Source organism: Astatotilapia calliptera, chromosome 13 (genome assembly GCF_964374335.1).
Source record: "Astatotilapia calliptera chromosome 13, fAstCal68.1, whole genome shotgun sequence".
Taxonomy (NCBI): Eukaryota; Metazoa; Chordata; class Actinopteri; order Cichliformes; family Cichlidae; genus Astatotilapia; species Astatotilapia calliptera.
Genome location: NC_137434.1, coordinates 21,289,480 through 21,311,530, shown reverse-complemented (window position 1 = coordinate 21,311,530; position 22,051 = coordinate 21,289,480). Strand labels below are relative to the sequence as shown.

General features: G+C 40.1%; 1 protein-coding gene across 6 annotated transcripts in view; it reads right to left on the bottom strand.

Moving 5' to 3' along the window:
• The window catches only part of ccser2a (coiled-coil serine-rich protein 2a), a 50,023-nt gene extending 29,089 nt beyond the window's left edge, over window positions 1–20,934 (bottom strand). Inside the window, exons 1-5 of one of the 6 annotated variants that reach the window (XM_026189304.2) lie at window positions 20,640–20,924; window positions 20,286–20,477; window positions 9,957–10,048; window positions 7,159–8,618; window positions 6,858–7,069 (exon numbers count right to left, since the gene is read on the bottom strand). In XM_026189304.2, coding sequence (XP_026045089.1) covers window positions 6,858–7,069; window positions 7,159–8,618; window positions 9,957–9,973 — 1,689 coding nt within the window. In that variant the 5' untranslated portion in view covers window positions 9,974–10,048; window positions 20,286–20,477; window positions 20,640–20,924. Of the gene's footprint in view, window positions 1–6,857; window positions 7,070–7,158; window positions 8,619–9,956; window positions 10,049–13,272; window positions 13,464–20,285 lie in introns of those variants that run through there. The other 5 variants (XM_080288037.1, XM_026189307.2, XM_026189302.2 and 2 more) reach the window with 5 other exon arrangements.
• Window positions 20,935–22,051: the final 1,117 nt, after the last annotated feature.

The following is a 22,051-nucleotide window of genomic DNA, read 5'->3' as shown; positions in this document are numbered from 1 at the left end:
AACTGCAATCCTGTGAGGAAATCCTACATTGCTTACTTTGGCAGGGTAGCCAAAACAGATCTTTACTTTTGTACCTCACAAAATAGCATCTGAAGAAAAACACTGTGTAATCGCAGCTTAAGTGTCAATGCAGTGCTGTTTCTGGCACTGCATGGGTATCTATTGTTACGTGTGTGTGTGTGTGTGTGTGTGTGTGTGTGTGTGTGTGTGTGTGTGTGTGTGTGTGTGAGTGAGAGAGAGTCATTGTATGTCATTGTAGTCCATTCACCCAAATACTCTGCAGCTTTTGGACACTCACAAATACCTTTTCTGAATAGAACCACCGCAGGATGACTGAAATTGGGGATAATCCCGTTTGTACTCCAAGTCTTCTTGGCTTTAACAGGAATGGTTAGGCATATGCTTTGAGTGGTTAATATTCAATATATTCAGGAGTAAAATTCAAAGAACAACAACAAATCCTGGGTTCAGAGAGAAAAATGTCATCATCGAATCTAAGTTAAAATGAAAAGAAATATTATTTTTAAATTACTGGTCGAGCTTTCATTCAAACCAACATCCTGTCTAATAACGGAATTCCAATATACAGCAAAGAAGGTATGCGACTTGTTTAATTACAACTAAAGCATTAACACCTAAACTCCTAAATAAAAGCTGGTATTAAAAGCTCATACTTGTAAAAAGACGACTCTGAGCAGACACAAAACTTGTACCTTCTAGCAACTAGAAATGTCATATTAAGAGCTTCTTTGGCACAACCTTGATATAAATTACTCTGTTGCTGTCAATGTGCCTTTATAGCATAAAAATAATTTAATGAATCACTTTTTATACTCTACTTTTTTTCCCTTAATGTTCCAGAAATTTACAGATAATAACACTGATCATTTGAAGATGTCTTCCATTCATTATGACCCCTAAAATACTGTCAAGTTTTTTACTATTAGATATAATAATGAGCTTCTTATCTTCCTACATAAAATCTTATTAAGTAAAATACTGTTTTTACATATATAGATCATTTGCATTCATCAAAGATACAATGACATAGCTAAAAGTGGCAATATTCTTCATGTAATTATTTTTCTCTTCAATGATACTATGCACTGGAAAGCAGAAACAGAGGCATTGTGGTGGGAATATACTGACTGCCATTGTTTAATGAGTGATAGCAGCTGCAAAACAGAGTAAAACAGACCTGGAGAAAACTTGAATCAGCAGTATGTCTTTCCAAGATTTATCTTTCCTCCTCCATTTCATTTGGTGCACAGTGTTGACAAAATAACAGTGCTGTGCATAGTCTAGAAACTGTAGTCACAAACACTCGTATAAAAACGATCTTGGTTACAAATAAACAGTATGATAAACAAAAACAGGCTGCATTAATGCAGCAGTTCTTTAATACTTGTGAAAGTAAGACTAGACTCTATTTGATTCTCATGTTACGTGCCATTTCATACCTTTTAAATAATTGTCACAGTTTTACATGTACTTTAAACAGGTATTTTACTTTAAAAACATATGCAATCAAAAACATTCAGTGAATCACATATCCTTTCGTTTGGACTATGAGAATACTTACTAAAAGCCTCACCCTCCTCAAACTAAAACATCTTCCTCCCTCCTTACAGTGCAGCTATAAGGATCTAGACCCCAGCAGCTACACTGTAAGGCAATCCACTTAGGGAAATGCACACATCACAGTGAAAGCAATCTAATATTGGGATTGCTTAATGATATTAAGCAGGGAATTATTTAAAATCGACTCACCTTTTATACTCACTTATTAGTTTGTTGTTAGAACTAAAACAAAGTATGTGCCCAAGTGAGGAAAATTTACCTGACATAGTTTTTCCATACCTTCGTTTGCTCATTTCCTAAAAATGACTGGAATTTATTTATCTGCAATCCCAATAAGCTAGATCAATAATATTGGTAAAATCTTCACAGATGCACTCCTTGGACAGCAAGCAATAAAGCCTGCTAGCTAAATTTAAAGTCCATAAATTGATCACACTTAATCAACCCAATTTTGTCACTATAATTGATTTTGCAATTATCTTGGCAATCTGCTATGTTATTGGCTTTGTTCTTCCAAACAGGGCCCTAATAAGCAGCAGCTTAATTCTTTCAACAGGTGGGGGTATAGCTGGGAATCCAAAGTGTTTATAAAAACATTGTGGTAATGATCACGACTGTGGGTATGAAGCGTGATCATGATTGATAATTATAGATCACATGATATCATTTGACTACCATCTTCACAAGGTAGAACTGTGTGTGTGTGTGTCTGTGCGACGATACCTAAACAAAGGACTGAATGCACCAAAAGAGATGTACACAAAAACCACTATTTACCTCAAAGCGCTGCAGCTGTCGGTCTAAAAATCAAGACAAACAAAAGCAAGTGAGCTATAAGCCTCATTAAAACAACAGCATAGCTGGGGCACTGGCACCATGTTCCATAAATGGCTGAGCAGTCTGCAGACAAAAGGCTTAAGCACCTCACTCATTTAAACACTAATGAATTGACCTGTCTCAACCTGGCTCCATAAAAGCCTAAAATTAGAGGCAAAATAAATAAATCAGGGATAAGAGGCGACGGTAATTCTGCAGCTTTGAGGAAGCCGAGGGAAAAACCAAAGGATTACTAAACAACCATGAGTTTGGTAAGGAAATACACACAAAAAAGGGAGGGAATGAAGGAATAAGGTAGAAAAAAAAGAACAGCTACCCAGGAGAAAAACGGATTAAAACATGCAGAATTATAAGCAAAAAAAAGATAACACTGAAGCATATTTCATTCAAGGTTTCATACTGTGAAGGGAGATGCTGAGCTGTAATTCCAAGGAAGGGAAGTATTTTCTTTTAAACGAGAGAAAGTTCAATGCTTATGGCTCAGGAAATCAACAGAACTAATTTAACTTCTCCATTTAAATGTGACCACAAAGTTCAGGTAAATAGGAATCAAAACAAAGCTCAAAAAAGCTCTGATGATAATGTCAAAGAACACAATCTAATAATCCTGCATTGCATGATGAAAAGGTTAATGTGGACTGATTCGACTCTACAGTAATTTGCGAGGCCAAACAGCACAACAAAACCCAATGCCAAATGAAGAATTACACATGACTGTCAAAACATATTATAATACAAATGCGCTTTACAGAAGTAAAATGTTTTTAGAGCCGTTACAATGCATATGGGTTGCTATTATTGTCCACAATGATATAAATAGTAGAACGCATCAATCAGCATGTGAATTTCCTACTGTGTCAGCTTCAGCTTTGTCTTCACCCACTGCGTTTATGATCGGCTGTGAGCTGCTTTAAATCAAAAACAAAAAAAACAACCTTCAAATATTCAAGCAGTTTAAATATAAAATGTTCCCAGGTCTACTGGTGCTGTTGCATTCTATGAAACATTGAGCTGAGGGCTGGAATACATCGGCAGTAACTGTGAAAAGTGGCCCTCCATTTCACAATGCCAATTTTGTAAAGCTGGTACAGTACAGAGCTGCATGGTGCATCATGGGAATGTTATTATGAGCTCAGGTAGCCCACTCCTTGATTTTGCACAGAGGCATATGAATGCAGATAGGGCCACATATAGCCAGAAAAATACTGGCACACACAAACCAGTAGCACTTACAAGCGCACCCACATCGTGTTGTCTAAAGGATGCACAGCGCCTCCAAGTGGACTGAGCATGGCACTGCAGTGCAGTGCAGCGCAGCAATACCGGCAAGAAAGCAAACATTACATTCCAGATGCATAAATGCTATTGTGTAAGCATCAGCTGGACACTAGTGTTTACCTTTTGTTCTTAACTATGAGAGAATGTTTTTTAAATACACCACATAAATTGGGCACAAGTAACCCACCTTTCTTTATTTTTTCAACATTGAATTCAAGAAGAGTTTGTTGAGAAGCTGTGAAGTCAAACTCCCGCAGCATTTAACTCAATTACCCCTTAAATAAACACAGGGTCTCAAAAGGTATTACACAACACATTGATTAAGCAGGACACCAATCTACTAATCCATTTGGAGACATCCGCTGTTTTGTGACAGGATTATTTCTGCTGCCTTTCCTCTACTTATTACAAATAAATATTTACCCAGTGAACAAGGGGAGAATGATTAATGACAGACAAACAGATGGAAAGGAAACGGTAGAAAAAAGGAGTGGGTTAGAGAAAGGTAACTGCATCCAATTACAGTAAATGGGCTCATTTCCTCTAATCAAATAGCTCAGTTAAATATCTCAAAGGCAGATTCCCCATAGAGTTAATTTTCACACACCAGCAGTCACCCACTAAGTTTCCCTCTCTCTCTTTCTTTTTGGTCCTACTTATTACCTTTTTTTCTTTTTTTAACTGCATTTCTCTCATCTAGCTTCTGCTCTCTCATTCAAATCATACAACACGCAATATCACCACTGCCCTCTTCACTGACCACACTAGTTCTTCAAAAGAAATGGATACTGCATGAAGGAATTCCTCTACAAACGTCTGGGTTGTTGAGCTTTATTAAATACTCAGTGAAAGTCAATGCATCAGCATCGTAACATCTATCCAGTGTCCAGTCACATCCAGAGATGCATCATCTAGCAGTTCAATGACAGAATGGAATCAAAGTGGATTTTTATTTTACTCTATTAGTGTAAGATCTGATGACTTCTTGGCATGAACTCACTGTCATGTCCAAGAAACAAGTTTAAGATTATCTGAATATAAAAAGTGTTTCTCCCCATGTCTACATGCCTAAATGTTATTGCCACGTGACCCTTTATATCAGGGGTGTCGAACTCCAGGCCTCGAGGGCCGGTGTCCCGCAGGTTTTAGATATCACCCTGGGTCAACACACCTGAATCAAGTGATCAGTTCATTACCAGGCCTCTGGAGAACTTCAAGACATGTTGAGGAGGTAATTTAGCCATTTAAATCAGCTGTGTTGGTTCAAGGACACATCTAAAACCTGCAGGACACCGGCCCTCGAGGCCTGGAGTTCGACACCTGTGCTTTATATGACTCAAGATTCAACAAAAACAACTTATCAATACTGAAACTTAAAATATGACTGCTTGAATAAAATGCTCCCTGCTTGTTTGAATATCATGCTAGGAACACATTTTTAAAAAGGTGTGAAGGAAAATCTTTGTCATTTTACAGTGCTTTGCATGTGTCTTTAAAGTTTATTTTTTGGGGGGAAAAGGGCATTCATTTAAAAAGAAACAAAAAAAAATAATCTTCTTAGTTTTAATATTTGTTGTCTATTTTTATTATTTTCAATTAAATATAAGACTTCAAAATTGTTGAAATTGAAATTGTGAAAAACAACACATTTTGTTTTTATTTATATTTCAGAGAATCATTTGTTGTACTTGTGATATTTCTGAGTACTAATGAACATATATGTTTTAAATAAACAGGCCAATAAACAGGTTGACGTGGACCACAAGATGACCAAATGCACATGTCATGCTCCGATATGCTGTTCATATTATAGATGGACTTTTATCGAGCCTTTGCTTTTTCAAGAAGTCTCCATCATGATAACAGTTGAACTAATCTATTAGAGAAATGCACTCAAACACACTCATCTGCATACACAGATATACTGACTGACTCCTGATCACATACACATGTCTAATGCACATGTGCTTGTAATGATCACAGCACTGAACAAATACAGGCACATCCTGTACATACACAAAACCAGTAGTGCTTTTTTGCTTTTGTATTCACTCCTAATCCATTACTGTGAGATAAACATGTGGCACTTTCAGTGCCTTGAAGGTTGTGTCACATAATGAAAGTAGTAAACACACAAAGCGTATTATAAAATTTCTAATCCAGCTCATTTTAAGCTCTTTATGCATTCCTGAGATCAGGTGCTTGGGTACCAAAATATAGAGAATCAAAGCAAGGCCAGAAAATTCTAATACTACACGGCTGGTGAGCAGGTTAGTTTTCCTTTGAGACAGAACGAAGCCTTGGCATGAGACGGGCAGAGAGAGCTGACTGAAAACTAGAAAATTTTGAATTTTTTTTTTGTTCTGGCCATTAATGTATAAATATAAAAAGAAGAACTATTTAAAAGTGAAACTGACTACTGAACTTTGGCACCATGAAGGCAGCATAATCTACAAGTAGGGCATAAAGTATATACACCGTATTTTTAGACAAGACAGAACTAAACGTAGACTTGGCTCTTGAAATTAACACTGCATACATTACATTGGGTATATTTTAGTCTTCCATTTCTTGGTAGAAAAAATCAAAAGCCCTTTGAGGTCTGCAAGATGCTTGAATTCTTGTCTGCAGAAGCCACAGAAATGTTAACAGACCATTTCTTTAATGTGTAGCAGGTCATGCTTAAAGGCTCAAAACCTTTACATTTCCTTCAACTCTCTCCTTCTTACTTGGAAAAAATCCAGTTCTCAGTCACACAAGCCTATTCTTTGCCAACTTTCAATCAGCTAAAGCAGAAGCTCTAAGTGTTCTCCGAGGTTTTTAGCCCGAGTAACCACATAATCGCTAAAGGGTTTTGGCTGCTCTCCACCTCTTTCATTTTCTAAAAAATGCTACTGAGCTATCTGCCAGTTGACTTAAAGGCAAGGAGGGGAAGATTGGCAGAAGAAGAACGCTTACTTTTAACACACATAATTGATTACTTATTCTTCAGAAATATGGATATCAAACTATTCCTTAATTTACTGTTAATTAGTTGCTTAAAATAATTTAAATTTCATATTTTTTTAAATCACAATCAGAGTAGAGTCAACTGAAAAAACGAATTGTGGGGTTTTTACATTTTTATGTAAAAACTAGTTAAAGGTGAAATGAGGACTTACTATGCTGTTCAGCTCTGAGTCATCATAGCTGTCTAACCGATGAGCCACAGGCCCCCCAAGGGGCTCAAGCCCCTCTTCATCCCACATGTAGGTTCCACCAGAGCTGTTGGAGGGTGACAGCTCCACAGATGAAATCTGGGGGGCATCAGTCTGCTCTGGAGATAGCATCAGTGATCCTTGGGACTCCTGCATAGGACTTTCTTCCTTATGACCTGCAACCACATAGACAAAAGGCTGAACAAACACCACAAAGGATAGCACTGTATCTATTTGAATTTGCTTTCCAAAGGGTGAATTTTACCAGTCAGATCCACAGACTCCCAGTCACTGGTCTCATTTAGGAGACTGTCTAGCTGGGCATCACTGGCAGCTTTTCTGTTGTCAGGCATGTCCCCATCACTGAAAACATCTCCCACACTGTCGAAGTCATCTAGAAACTCTTCACTGATGTCACCTCTCTCTATAGATGAAGCAGAAGATAAGGACATGTCTTCCAGGGTCTCGGCTGCTGTTTGGCCACCGCTTTCTCCTCCTTTTCCTTCTGCATTCCCAGAGCTTTTGTCACTTTCACTTTGAGATTCGACTTTGTCAGCCTTGTAGGTTGATTCATTCTCCAGTAGACCTACACAATCAGAGGCAGTTGAAGAGCTGATATCCTCCTTAATGTTACCTGGTAAAAGAGACTTCTGCTGTTTAGCCTGCCCAGTTCGGGGCAATTTGTAGCACAACGACACCCCACTGCTAGCCATTGACTTGGTCAACACACTACTGGGGAGCAGAGCCTTCCTTAAAGTACGAGGAGTAGTTGGTGTCGTAGTGATCAAAGGGCCAGGCAGAGAGGACGCAACTGATGAATTTTTGTTGTACTGAAGTCCTCCAACCCCACCTAAACCACCTAAACCTCCAAGGCTGCCATGCAGTCCTAAACCCACTCTTCCATTACTCAGTTGAGGGGGTTTGACAAAACTACTCCGAGGAGGCCGCAGCTGAGTGTTGGCCAGAGGCTTGGCTAGTTCCACAGCCCGATTAAAAGAGAAAGACCGTATCATAGGCTCACTGGTGGGCGAGGGAATCTGTTTAAAGTGAGTGAAACTATTTGAACGAACCATGTTGTCCAGTGCTACAATCTTCAGGCTCTCACTGGACTGGGATAGGCTGTCTTGAGAGTTGCTTCTGGTAGAGCTAGAGCCTAACCTTGGTCGCACAAGCCGAGACTCCAACCCTGTCTGAGTAGGAATGCTTGCACTATTACTACCTGTTTTAGAACTTCCATTCATGGGGCTCTGCCCTAACTTGGTCCCAACTTTGGGAGTCATCTTTGAGGATTGCTTTTGAATAGCCTTTGGGCTTGAGACAGCCACCATCAAAGAGCCTGATCTGCCCATCTTAGGTGTTGCTGGAGAGCCATTCTTTACTTCCTTGATCACAGAGGGAAGCTGTGTCTGAGCCTTGTCTTCACTTTCATCCTCAGGGGCAGTGGGAATGGATGGACTAGAGGGGTTTACCCCCTCATCTCTCTTCAATTTTAGGGAAAAGGGTGACGCCTGGATCACACCATTTGGGCGTGTTGCTGATGGAGTAACCTTGCCATCTTGCGTAGGGGTGGCTGGATGTGCAGAACCATTAGAAAGGGCACTGGCGCCACTAGTTGAGGACCGTCCACTGAACTTAGGCAGTCTGGATACCATGGCAGACCTGATGGATGCTTTTTCTTCCATTAGATGCCAACCAAGGCATGGAGCGGCATGGAATTTTCCACAGCTGAGAAAAAAGAAAATTGACATAAAAACAGAATAACATGTGATTAGAGTGTCCATAACTTTACTTAGTGATAAAGTATCACACGGTAAAACATTTGAATTAATCACTAGTCTTTTAATAATTCTTATTTTTATATCCATGCTGCTGTCTAAATATCAAAACAAACTGTCTAAATAAAAGAAAAACAAATCACACCCCTCCCCCGCAATTCTTATTATCTGTCATTCAAAAAAAAAAAAAACTACTTTTATTTTTTTAAATAATGTCAGAAATCAGTATCAGTGAACTCTTGGTTATTTATATAATTACAAAATATGTTAATTTGACTTTCGTGTGTTTTTCTTGTCATCAACACAAACCTGCAGTGGATCTGTGATGTTCAGTGTAATAACCTATTCAGCTGAAAACCATGTTGCACTATCTAACAGATCTGTATAGTCACTAATTGTTTTGATACTTTTCTAATGCTTATCCCACTTGGAGTTGTTATTATAACAGAGCATCTTTTCCTGTGAGTGACATCAAAGCCTACTAATGAAAGCCCAACCCAGAAAGCAGAATGCCAAACGCAGTTAAGATACTGCAACTAGCAAATGCACTCAGATGCACAAGCACACACATGCAATTGCGTGTTCTCATCAGCAATGCTATTATAATTATCTTGTAATTATCCAGTAATAGTGCTAAAGATATTCCTTTCCACCTGTCGCAACGGTTGCAATCTTCTTTTCATAGACTGTTTACTGTGAGTGGAATTAGGAATTAATCTGGCACGCATGGGGACCTGAAACTTTGTCACGCCAAGTTTGTCTTGGTGTGTGCATGCAGACCCTCGGGAAACAAAAAGGCTCTGCCCTTTCAGCTGTCTCATAACCACAAATTTGAATCCCACATGGTAAATCTGACGTCTCTTCACTGAACTCTGCTGGAAACATTTGTGAATGTCTTAGATAATTCTTAGATATAAACTACTGAGATTAAGTAAATGTATTAAGATTAATAACAAGTTCATAGAGTGAGCTTTAATTTTTTTTAGAGGTTTACAGATGAATAGCCCTGCACCTGGCACTGGTTTTGGAGAATTTGCTTCCAAACTGTCTCGCCAATGAAAAAAAAAGAAAGAAAAGGAAAGAAAAAGTGGGTAAATTGGTAGACACTGCCTGTGGGACAGGGGGAAACCAGAGCTGGGAAGGTGGCCAACATAATGAATAGTGAATGGAGGATATACAGTATTAAAGCCAATGAAGGGAAAATACAAGCCTGTTCCCTCTGGCTCATTGTTTGATTCATTCAGTTTCAATCACCCATGTGACAAGTGTACATGTGTTGGTGGTGTACCTGTATGTTATATCCATCTGGCTAGGGAATACTACAAATTGAAAAGTTGGTGATACCCAGATGGCTGGTGTAGTTAGCAGAAAGCAAACAATCTGTGTAAGGAAACAAAGCAGTTACCAAAACTAAGTGCCAACAGAAAAAAAAAACCTACTGTTACACCAAATGTTATTTAAAAATTACAAGTTATCGTTCAAGAAAAGCTTATTGTGTTGTAACTTTGTGGCAGATCAGGAAGTACCCATGAGTGGATCCCCTGACAAACTGTCACACAGCTACAAACACACTTACGGGAGCAATAATTCAATCAACTCTGAAGAGGTGGAGGGGGTGTGCTGAGTCACAATATGGATCTCCTAGCTTGGAAAAACCTCTCTGCTACAGTGTCCCACATTCCTATACAGGAACACGTGCTCAAACAGACTCTGCCACGGAAGTGTCTGGCAATGCCGCCTTCCTAATCTGTTTCACAAACACACATGTGTTTAGATGCAAAATGCACACACTTACACACAGATGAAAAAAAAAAAATCAGGTCAGCATGTGCAGGCAGGGCAACCAAAGCCTCTTTGCCCTGGAGGGGGTAGTGACTACGCCTGTCTGTGTTTAATGGGTGGTGATTAGACTAAGGGTTTTTGCAACTGTCAGTGGCCTCACAACATTTCCAGTTTCATTCATATCTACAGTGGCAAGTCACTACCACATAGCAGCAAAATCACACAGCAAATGTGGCAAATACTTGTTCATCTGGGTCGTCTCACCCATCACTCAGCCACTGAAAGTTATAATCAGTAAGCTGCTGCCTGTTTATAGAGATGCAGCAAGGAAAAATAACACCGTTGAGGTTTTGACCTTTTATTAACCGCAAGGCAAGTGTATCAAAAAATTCAAACAAGTGACCTTAAAACATTTAAATAACTACAAATCAACAGGCAAATAATGTCCTATCATCAAGGCCTTGTACGAGTTAGCATTCAGATGGGTATTGTCTATATAAATTTTTCTATACTTTAAAATATACAATAACCCCGTTTTTGTTGGCTGAATAATTTCAAAGTGAATGGCCTTTTACTAATTTCTATGCACAGAATAGCCTTCCCAACCGGCTCTATTCCAATAAAAAGTACAAAGACAAAGGTCAGCACAACAAAGCCACAAATAAACAAAATCCTAACTGACTGACACACATTCAGAAGTAGCGCAGTAAACCGTGCAGACCATCTGTCAAACGCTCATATCTGGAGACTTGCCCCTCCCCCACAGCCAAGTACTGGTAAAAAAGTAAATATCCCTTTGCTGAAATCAAGTATGAGGTCTGAACAATAACTATATGGTTCTTATGTGATTCCAATAGTAAAATAGCCCAGGAATAGTCCAGCTGTCAGGATTATTAGCATCCCTCCCTGAACTGAAAAATGATGTCACGGGAAAGCAAAATATTGGGTTTACAGAGTGAAGCTGTAAAAGATTATGTTCATCTCGATGTCCAAAGCATCATTATATCATTATAATAAATTATCTGTGATATGCAAAAGCAAGCAGAAGAAGGGTTGACAGGAGTAAGCTTAAACTAGAAAAGACAGGGACATTCACGTAAGTGCAATTAGAATGGGAGAAACAGAAGGACGAGACTCGAGGCACACTTTTCCTACAGAGAGATCCTCTGCTGGACAGATAGCTTAGCATCCAGTGATCCCTGTGTGTGAAATGAACAGTAAAGTGACATGACATCTTTTCTTCCTCTCTGTCCCAGAGGGATGGTGCACTTTATTTCATAGTGACAGTCAGGGTATTTGGCCTTCCTTCAATTCAAACTCAGAGGACAGCCATGCAGAAAGCACCCGACAGAGGAGCAGGAAGGCTGAAAATTTTGATCTGGATTAGTAAGGTCGTTCATTTCTCTTCTGGCAAAGCTTTCACTTTTGATGCGCACACATGCACCCAAACTAGAAAGATGCATTCTTCAGGAGTAACAGGATGGATGCAGATAGGATGCGACAGCCTGGAGCGATGATCTATTGGGTCATTGGGGCTACGCATGAATGGAGGTGCTCTACTACACACAGTAAATCCCCCATTCCTGCTGTTTATCCCCATAGCTAATCTGTCCCTAACTCCCAGTGCTCATAGTTCCCTATCATTACAAAGCCTCCATACCATCTCTCTAGAGAGCAGTACGTCAAGCTACATCCATCTTTTTTTTCCTCTTCTAGCTTTCCATCAGCAGACTTAATAATTTAAGGGATGAGAAGTTTTTTTTGATTTTATTCAAACTCTGCAATAAGTATACTACAGCATAAGGGATGTCAAGGAAGATGTAATGTTTCTGGTGGGATTCTTATCAATATTTTTACTAATTGTACTCATGCACTAACCTTACAATCCAAAGTCACGAGATTCATTTTCATTTTCTGTCTTTCTAACGAAAATACTGTTAGGTCATTTTTCAAAGTGGCACATTTTAAGCAGTGTTTAAGTTGAAGGGGTTGAAAGCAACAACTATATTACCTCATGTGGGACTGAACAAAAACAATAACATCATAAAAATAAACAAATCTGTAGCCTACTACACTACTTTCCATAACTCAACTGACACATTATCCCTGTCTGAAGAGCACAGTATGTCATCCAGCCTGCTCTACTGTGTGAGAATAAAGCTCTGAAGTGTATGGGCCACCCCAGCCATGCCCATTCAACCTCTATCTTAAAGCAGTTTTACCATCAACTCAGTCATTTAGGAACTGTGTCAACCAACTAAATTACATTTTAAAAACGAAAATGCACAGCCTAAGCAACTTCACACAGCACTGAATCAAAACCAAAGTGCAACCTCATTTGCATATATTGACTGAGTCTAGAGTCTCACTGGAGTAATAACTAGGCCAGTCATCTGGACAGAGCAGTTGTGGGTCATAGCTGTGTCCCTGAAGAGATTAACAGAGTGCCATTAGAGAAGGCTAATAGAATGAGACAGGGTTGAAAGTAACGCTGGCGCTAGACTAATGTGTATTGAGTGAAAGCAATACTGGGAAGAGCTGCACTGATGTTAAAGGATGCTAATCCAATGACAAAGCACTGAGAATTTGGTAATGTTCTATACTAAAACGTGGCAGATCAAATGACAGAGTGCAACAGAGGAAACAGTGAGTGCAAGAGAGGGGAGCAAGATAAGGTGTGGCAAGCCACGGCACTGAGATCTACAGCTAGACCACAACAAGCAAAGACAAAATCACATCATCACATCAGTGCATCTTTCAGTGAGACTCATCTAATCTATTCCCTAATGTGCATCACAGAAAAGTAGATTAAAAACTATTACCTTAACTTGGTGAATTTATGTTGAGTTGTTCATCATTTTTATCCCCAAATTAATCAACAAGGGGAGAAATAAATGCAGTCAAGTGGATCTACACTTTGTTTCCTCCATCATCTAAACTGAAAGTAAGGTAGCAGCAAAAGAAAGTAGAGCACAGGAAAAGGAAGACACCCTTCAAAGGTTGAGCTGTATGCTGCCCTGCTCTGTCTTTGCATGTGTGCCTGAGTATGCGTGTAAAGTGACGTGTGTGGCGCGAGCGCTGATGGGTGTGTGGGTGGAGAGAACAGAGCCTTTATGAGGGCGTTAATATTTGATGGGGAATCTTTTAGGGATCCTACTCAGTGTGCTGTGAAAGGAGAGGAGAGCAGAGGAGAGAAAACACACCAAAAATATGATCCGCAATATGTTAAAAAGACCAAAGTCACATAATCGCCCCCAACACAGGAAGGCTTATCTACAAGCTGAAGAAGCAATTTACAGAATGCTGCCCTATGCTATCATGAGATCACCAGAGGGAATAATCAAGGAAACAGATCCTGCCTCCAGTAAAGAGAAATATACTGTGGCTCTTGTAAAGCTCCACTGTGAATTCAATTTACTTCCACTCATTTCATGGTCAACACAGCATACTGGTTCCATTCAGTCAACCATTTCTGTTAAGTGCTGGCAGTAAAACCATTCGAGCACTGCCACTTCATCCTGTTGTGTCTGTGATCTCACATGCCTTGATAAGTCCCAGCATGGAGTCTAAAGCAATGGTCATTATAACAGCAGCAGAACTGGAGGCTAACATACAGGATTTCTAAAGCATAAATAAGGTTTTACTTTGTTTCACTCAACGCTTTTGCCAGATGGCTCAATATAAATCAGCTGCTCTGCCTGTATGTAATTACACCAGAGGTGCAAAGTAGATAACTGTCAAGCTATTTTGAGCCAAAAATACTTTCTATTAAGGCTGAATGGCAGTTGAGGATACTGTTGTGATGCGACACTGATTTGGGATATATTTTAAACATTCAACCATCACACTGCCAAAGAAAGTCTGAACCAAACTGAGTCATACTGCTGACTAGTCACGACACACAGAGACACCTTTTGAAAAGTTCTCATAATCTACCCTGAGTCATCCTTTACAAAAACACCCCTTTCTGAGGTGTGGAAGTCTTGGTGGCACTTATATAACTCTAATTATGTTCTCTATCATCACAGGACAGATGTCAGCTCTCCCATTCTACCAACACCAAGCTGTATATTCGAGGTTTGGTATATACGTTTGACATGCATAGAGGGACATTTCTCTGTCTTCTCCCTCCCTCCTTACATGACCTTCACTTGAACCATCCTGTGAGAACACTGCAGTGCAGCTGACAGCCCCATTTAATTCCCAACTTATGATTGGCCACAAGGGTGAGAACGGCTGATAAGTGTCACCAAGCAACAGCGCAGATGTCAGTCATTGTCAGCGAGGTCATTAGAGCTGTTCAAAAGCAGTCAGAGGCTGGTTTTTGAAGTAAGTCAACATAAAACCATATTACTGTGTGGTCACACAAGCTAGGCACTGAATAACTATACCACTGGGCGACCTGCAGTTTCAATTTAGTCATAAACGAGTAAAAATGTGGCTCAAATGAAGTCACTGCACAGTGAGGGGTTTCTGTCAGGGACGTATTTACACCTACGATAAACCCCGGAGGGTTTCAGTGCAATTTAGCGTTGCACTTGACTAACACTATCCCTCTAGATTAATCCTAACCTGGATTTTTCTGCTGGTACAAGGCATATGTGAAATCACCAGCACGAAATTAGTCATAAACAGGTATCCAGTGCTGCTCTGAAAACCTCCTCCTTGCTTTGGTTGCTAGCAGGTTGCTGTGGTCACATTAGATTGCATGGAAGATGCTGACTTGTCTGTAAATACACACAATCTGCACAATCCACCAAGCACAACCTGTACTTTTAAAGTAAACATTCTCCATTTCTGGTTTCTGGTGCATTTTTTCAAGTTTTAACGCAGCTCCGGACAGCAAATGGCATGTGTCTGCAGATAAACTTTAATGCAAACTATGGCCCAACGTGGCAATCTGCTAGCAACCAAAGCCATCACAAAGATATTTTTGGTGCAGTACCTCCTTTGAAACTGATTTCACCTTGTGACAGCTAGCAACCTCCAGAAACCACTCACCATCCAGGTGAAGAACCGGTAAACATTTCTTCCAAGCAAGGGTGATACAGACTGGTCAGTACACCTGTGTACTGAGGCCTTAATTACTAGATATGACACACATTTGATAACTTAAAGGTTGTAGTTGTTTTTTCTAACCCATTCATTAATTTTTTTTTCTTTCATTTATCCAATTCAGGGTTGCTGATGGTCTGTAGCCTATCCCAGCTGCCATTGAACAAGAGGTGGGGTACACCCTGAACAGGTCGCCAGCCAACACAGAGAGACACGTAACCATTTACACTAACATCCACACCTATGGCCAATTTAGGTGATTTAGCCCATGTTATTCTCTGGATGATATCAGAGCAATGGCATAACACTCTTTACTTTATCAACAACTCTTAAAACAGACATGGGTTCTCAAAATTTCCAGCTTATCTTAGGGCCTCCCCCATGGAGTCGTTGACTGGAACAGTCAGTTAGAAGAATCCCACCTAAAAAAAACCTGTTCCTCAGTAAACTGAGCCTTCACCCACACAAGGGGCGAAGGCTGATGATGTGAAGTGAAGTGGATATGCTGCTACCCACATGACATATGAACAGAGTATTCTCTTCATCTGTCTCAAGTAAGCTTGCTAGAAAATTAACAAAGAACACAGGGCATACACACTTTACAATGTTACTTCCTGGCACTAGACTTTATTTGCTGTATACATAATGTTTGGCACAGCTACGCTATCTTGTGGAAGAAGGGGATTCTCATTGTACACAAAAGAGCAAAGAGCAAAAACAACTCTGACTCATGCACCACTTTGCTGAGAGAATAAGCACAAAAAGCACATTTTGTAGATGCAAACAGGCCTGCTGTACCCTATACCACCTCTAACCTCTTCCTTACTAACCCTCATGGGACATACATAGCAGAAAGAAATCAAGATAGGAGAGAACTGTGGCTTTTAAAAAATAAAGCAATGTTTTCCATGACAGCCAACAGAAAGGTCGCAAAGATGAGACATACGTCTAAACAGTAAGCTTTTAATAGTTGTTCCTATTGGATTTATCCCGTGAATGGATGGTACAATGCTATTAGGTCAGCTTCCTCTATGACCCACTTCCCTCTTTCCTGTGCCGCCTCCTTTTCTACTCACTCTATCAGGCTGGCTGTCTCAACAAACACTTCTCCCAATCACTACTTTTTTTCTTTAGACAGCACATTTTTATTTAGTAGTTATCAAACAGTCTCTGTAAAACCAGGTAGAACAAAGCATCCACATATCAAATGCGGCCACTGCTGGCAGTTAACGTTCGCAAAATGCTTTGTGTCCATTTTCTCATCGTCTGTAAATATTAAGTCAACTAGAGGGGAACCAATCTAAAAGAGTCCTGAGATAATAGAGAAACATTTCCATTCACCTCAGGAGCTTTGTGGAATAAAGTGAATGGATACTCGTACTTCTATGTCCCCCTGCTGTGTAATTTTCTTTGAAAAACAGAAAGGCACCACAGCACAATGAAATCCATTATCTGCTCAAGTAAGATGATGCTATTGCGGCTGTGCCTGCCACGCAAACAAGAGTATCTGAATATCACATTCATGTCTGTGCAGGTAATTGCCGAGGCTGACATTTAGAACTGCATTTCTTTTTCCCTTTAAGGAGGGTATGAGTAATGAGTCAGATCTCACAATTACACAACCATCAGATCCAGAAAAGGAAATGCACTATGTAAAATAATACTACTTATAAAGTGAAAGTTTCCCTAGGGAAATAAAAGTTTAAGAGTGACATGATATGGCACTGCTTAAAGGCTAAAAAGGGACGATGTACCAAATGAAACTGGTGCAGTAACATGAGTACAGAAACACTCGGGCAGCTTTCATGAAATGGGCACTGCTCTGGAAATAAGCCATCGTGTCTGAGAATAACACCCATTTTCAGCAGATGCTTGCAAATTACAGCCAGTCCCATATGGTAATTGAGAATGACTCAGCAGTGATTGTGGAGGCAGGCAGAGAGCAAATGTTCAACCTCATAACAGAGTCCACAATCCTCAGCACATGGCCGGTGTCTGATCCTGGGGACATAACCACTCTATATCACATGACTCAAAGCCTTGAAGGATTACCGAAGGAGACTTAAGAGTTTGAAGGAGAGTGATCGCACGACCTGTTGTAGTGAAAGTTAAAATCGATTACATCACCTGATGCCAAACTGAGAGTAACTAAAGGAAGGCCATACAATCCATGCACAATTCATTCAAATATTCAGATTTTGATTTGTTTGGTATTCATGTGGTTTCAGTTTGTCACTCACTTTTCCATGGCTCACACACATAAGCTCATTTGTTTCCAGGAACTATTATGTTAAAAGTTACTTGTGTGTCCCACATAACCAAATGAGCAAAATTTAACAATAATTCATTCATTTTTTTAAATTTATTCAGTAATTATTGTACTTGGCAGGTCAGCAGGACTTTTTAGGGGGGGCTGTAGATGAACGTAGCACATGTCAACAGAGACAAATACCAAACATGCTTAAAAAAAGCTTAGAAAACTGTCTAACTATTTTTTTACATGCTGATTTTCCATAAACTCTGATATTATTCAAAAGATAAACACCAGAAATGTTAATTTATGCAGTTCTGTTGTTTTCTCTGTCATCCTGACACCAGGATCATGCTACAAACAAAACAGCATATTCTGTGTTTTGTTAAACTTGTAATGAATGTACAGTATACACATTTAGTAGGTTAAAAGTTATAACAATGTTTTTTGTTTTGTTTTTATGTCATAGAAAGCAAAGTGTGGCACTTTGTCACACTGACTCACTGAAACACATGAACCGACCACTCTAAACACAGCCTTTGCTTTTCCACATATGCCACATGGATCTGTCTGCTGTAAAACATACCACTTCCATTTTAAGTCAATATCTTAATAATATTATGACATCATCCAGCCAGCAATTACACACATCTGCTGTCAACGCCCTGCACTGTGTTCATAATTATGCCTGGTTAAATACAATTTTTGGAGAAAAAGAACACAAGGGCTCTTCAACCAACTGAACCACTCCCAAACACTTTACTGATTTTATTTACTGATGCTTTATAGAAGAGAAAATATCAACCTACACAAGAAATTTCCAGCACATTACCTTCTAGTGCATGCAAAATTAGGATTTATCTCCCAACTCAGCCATATGATCGTTCATTCTTATTCTCTCAGTATTTCGACGTTGTCTTTTCATACTTTCAAAAGCTTTCCCTAAAGATGCCTAAAAGGGCCTTGCTGATCTTTGAAGGACACTTTAACTCCAAGGACTCTGTGTTTATCCATCAGAGATTCTGTGTCAACACTTTACTACGTATGGAGCTATTCCAATCCTGTAAACATCTGCAGTCTTACCGAGGGAATAACAGAACTGATAAGCGTGGCTAAGTATAGCTCTAATGACAGGCCACATACAGCGAGAGAAGAGGGCAAAGAGGATCAGAGAAAAGTCAAAGTCAAATCAAGTTCCTTGGCTCTATGAGGAACACACATGAAAACCTGCACAATGTGGTTGAGCATAAATGTCAGAAAACCAGAGATGTGGACTAAGTATAACACCCACAGCAGACAGGACTGGAAACAGCTCATGTCTTAAAGTATAAGGAGTTGTGTAGGGCTCATCTTGCTTAACGCTTACGTCTTCATCCTCCACCTGTGATTTCTGGTATTACTGTATAAATAACACTTATCTGTGCTGTACATAGTGATTTTTCAGCATTTTACGACCCTGTCACCCTCGAGGTTGCACTTCAAGAGCGCTATGGTGTCTTGGAATGACTGCTACTCCCAGGGTAGTGGGACAAATGTGTGATTTCACAAACAGCCACATTACAAAATACACTGACGCTGACAGTTAAGGCAGGCCAAAGAGACACAGCAGTTTGGGTGGTCCACTCTTCAGCAGACGTTCAGCTGTTGTAGAGTGGAATCAGATTGTAAACACACCCTCAGCCAAGGTGGCGCTCCAGGATCCTAGCCAACAGGTGTCCAACGTACACACTCATGGATCAGCATGTGCGTTCGTGTTTGTGTGTGCGTGACCCCACCCTAACACCGGACAAACCAGACTGATGTTCATCTCGCTTACACTAAGGGCAATCGGTCACGCCTTATCCTAATGTGTACTGGCGCTGATGCCACGGCGCTTTACACTGTCTGGCCTGTTATAGATCACAGCCTAAAATGGCACACACACACACACACCTCATGGTAAAGACTTGAACTGTCAGCAACTACAGTCGAGGTATAAAAATATGAATTTGAAGGCTCCACTGCACGGTCGCTTATAAAAACCCTGCTTGAATTTACACCCTTGTCTGCTGCATGTAACTTTAAGATCATCTATGAGTCATCTTCAGTTACCCTTAATTCCTGGCATGTCCATGAGCAAGGTATCTCAATGGTAAATCTCAAGGAAGCCAGATTTCCCTTTAAGCATTAACTATTTAGGTACCCAACAGGCTGTGAGACACTTGACAAGCAGCAGTGCTCCAGAGTAGCTAAAAATTCCAATTTCTGTTTGTATTATGCAATAAAGAACATTCCTATGGTGCACAAAGGTCTTATCATCCTTATTCACGGTACAGTGACTCTCACGGCATGTTATGACTGTGGAGGGTGTTGTTGGAAAGCATGGCCTCCTCTGCCTCACAGATGAAGACCAATTCACATCTTTGAAAATAAGGGCTCTATAGGCACACATACTGGAAACAATTTCTATTGTTGTCACGTCATTTCACAGCTAAAACAAGACTTGTGTAAGCTAATACGGACTGTCCATTGGACTGTCATTAGACTTACCTAAATGATGCCGTTACAAGCGTGTTTATCGCCTCGTGGTTGGTTGAGGGAACCGTCTACTTGTTCGTTGTCTTTTAAACAACATGGTGTTACAAAGTGAGCGGCCGAGAAGAGGTAGCAAGTCCTACAGTTTCGCGTTTGAAACTAGCTCACCGCGGAGATGCACTGGTGAAGTTAAGGCTAGCCCGTAGCCTGTAATCATGACACAAGTTTAACGGTTATCGCTACAGCCGATGCATCACAAAGAGTTATTTGTACTAAACAAATCAGCAAGCTTACACTAAGTGCTTGAAGATAGCTTATAAATAAATAAATTTAAAAAAATCGTCTTTCTCTTTAGTATTTCCAGCATACCGTTAAAAACAGCCCGAAGCAACTGTACCACTATCCGTGAGTTACACTGACAGCAAACATCGACCAACTGATGATACCGACACTGAAAACGGGTCGTCCGCAAAGCGGCAGGCGAGCTTTAACGACAACACGGCCATGTGGACCGAAAGAAATCCTCACACGAAGCAACACCTGGGCTTGTAAATAAACTAACCACAGCAGGAACCCCCCGCAAAGTTCAGTGTACAGACGGAGTCCCCCCAAAGCGCCTTCTCATTCGACATCCTCCCCTCGCTTTCGAGGGGGCGGAGCGTGTAGATGTCACCTGGGACTTTGCACGCTAATCTGCAAGCTTGGGTTGCATCTCTCTTTGCTAGGTGTTATTGAAGTCCTGTGAGTCAATTTCTGTCTCTGGCATTAATTTAATTCGCTCTTATGAGTTTATATTAAGTTGTAAGCTTTCAAATAAAAAGTAAACTACAGCTTGGTAGCCGCACGTGTGACGTCAGACCCATAGCTGAGCGTGCAGGGCTGTGCTAAATCTGTTTACTAGCCACAAAGGACACTACGTTTGCACCAATGACTGTAGAAAATAGTTTTCTATTTCCCTTTCAGAATGGAGGTTCAAAACAAAAGGGGGGTTTTAAAGGCCCAAACAACTTGGGCCTTTAAAACCCCCCTTTTGTTTTGAACCTCCATTTAAAGGCCCAAACAACTTGGGCCTTTAAAACCCCCCTTTTGTTTTGAACCTCCATTCTGAAAGGGAAATAGTATTAAGTGTATTTTTCCCAGTTGGCAAGACAAACTGAATCTTAAGTGTTAAACTTACAGGGGGCTGAGTGGATGTGCAAAATTTGCGATTTTACTCTTTTTTCTTTTTCTTAATAAAATGTACTGCTAATTGCTTAAAATAATTCTACCTCTGAGAAAACTGAGAAATGATTCCTTGAATTACTACTTATTACAACTAAGGTATGGAGAAGAACCTCTCTGAATACACAATGCATTAAACCTTGAAGCAGGAGCAGAAGACCACATTTCTTCTGCAAGATTCAGATTGTACGGTGATGGTGGTGTAATGTGTGGAGATATTTTTTGGCACATGTTGGGCCTCTTAGTGACAAGTGAACATCATTTAAACAACACAGCCTGCCTGAGTAATGTTGCTGACCATGTCCATCCCGTTATAACGACTGTGTACTAACTGTGGTCTTATCAGTGTACAAAGCTTAAATAATCTCAAACTGATTTCTTGAACATGACAGTGAGTTCACTCACTCACATGACTTCCTTTGAACTCTAGTGGACTTTATTGAATCTATATTACCAAGAACTGAAGCAGTTTAAAAGGCAACGAGGTGTTATTCAACAGCTGACGTTCCCTAAACTATGTAAAAGCTTGGCCTGCCTCAATAACACTCTGGATAAAGACC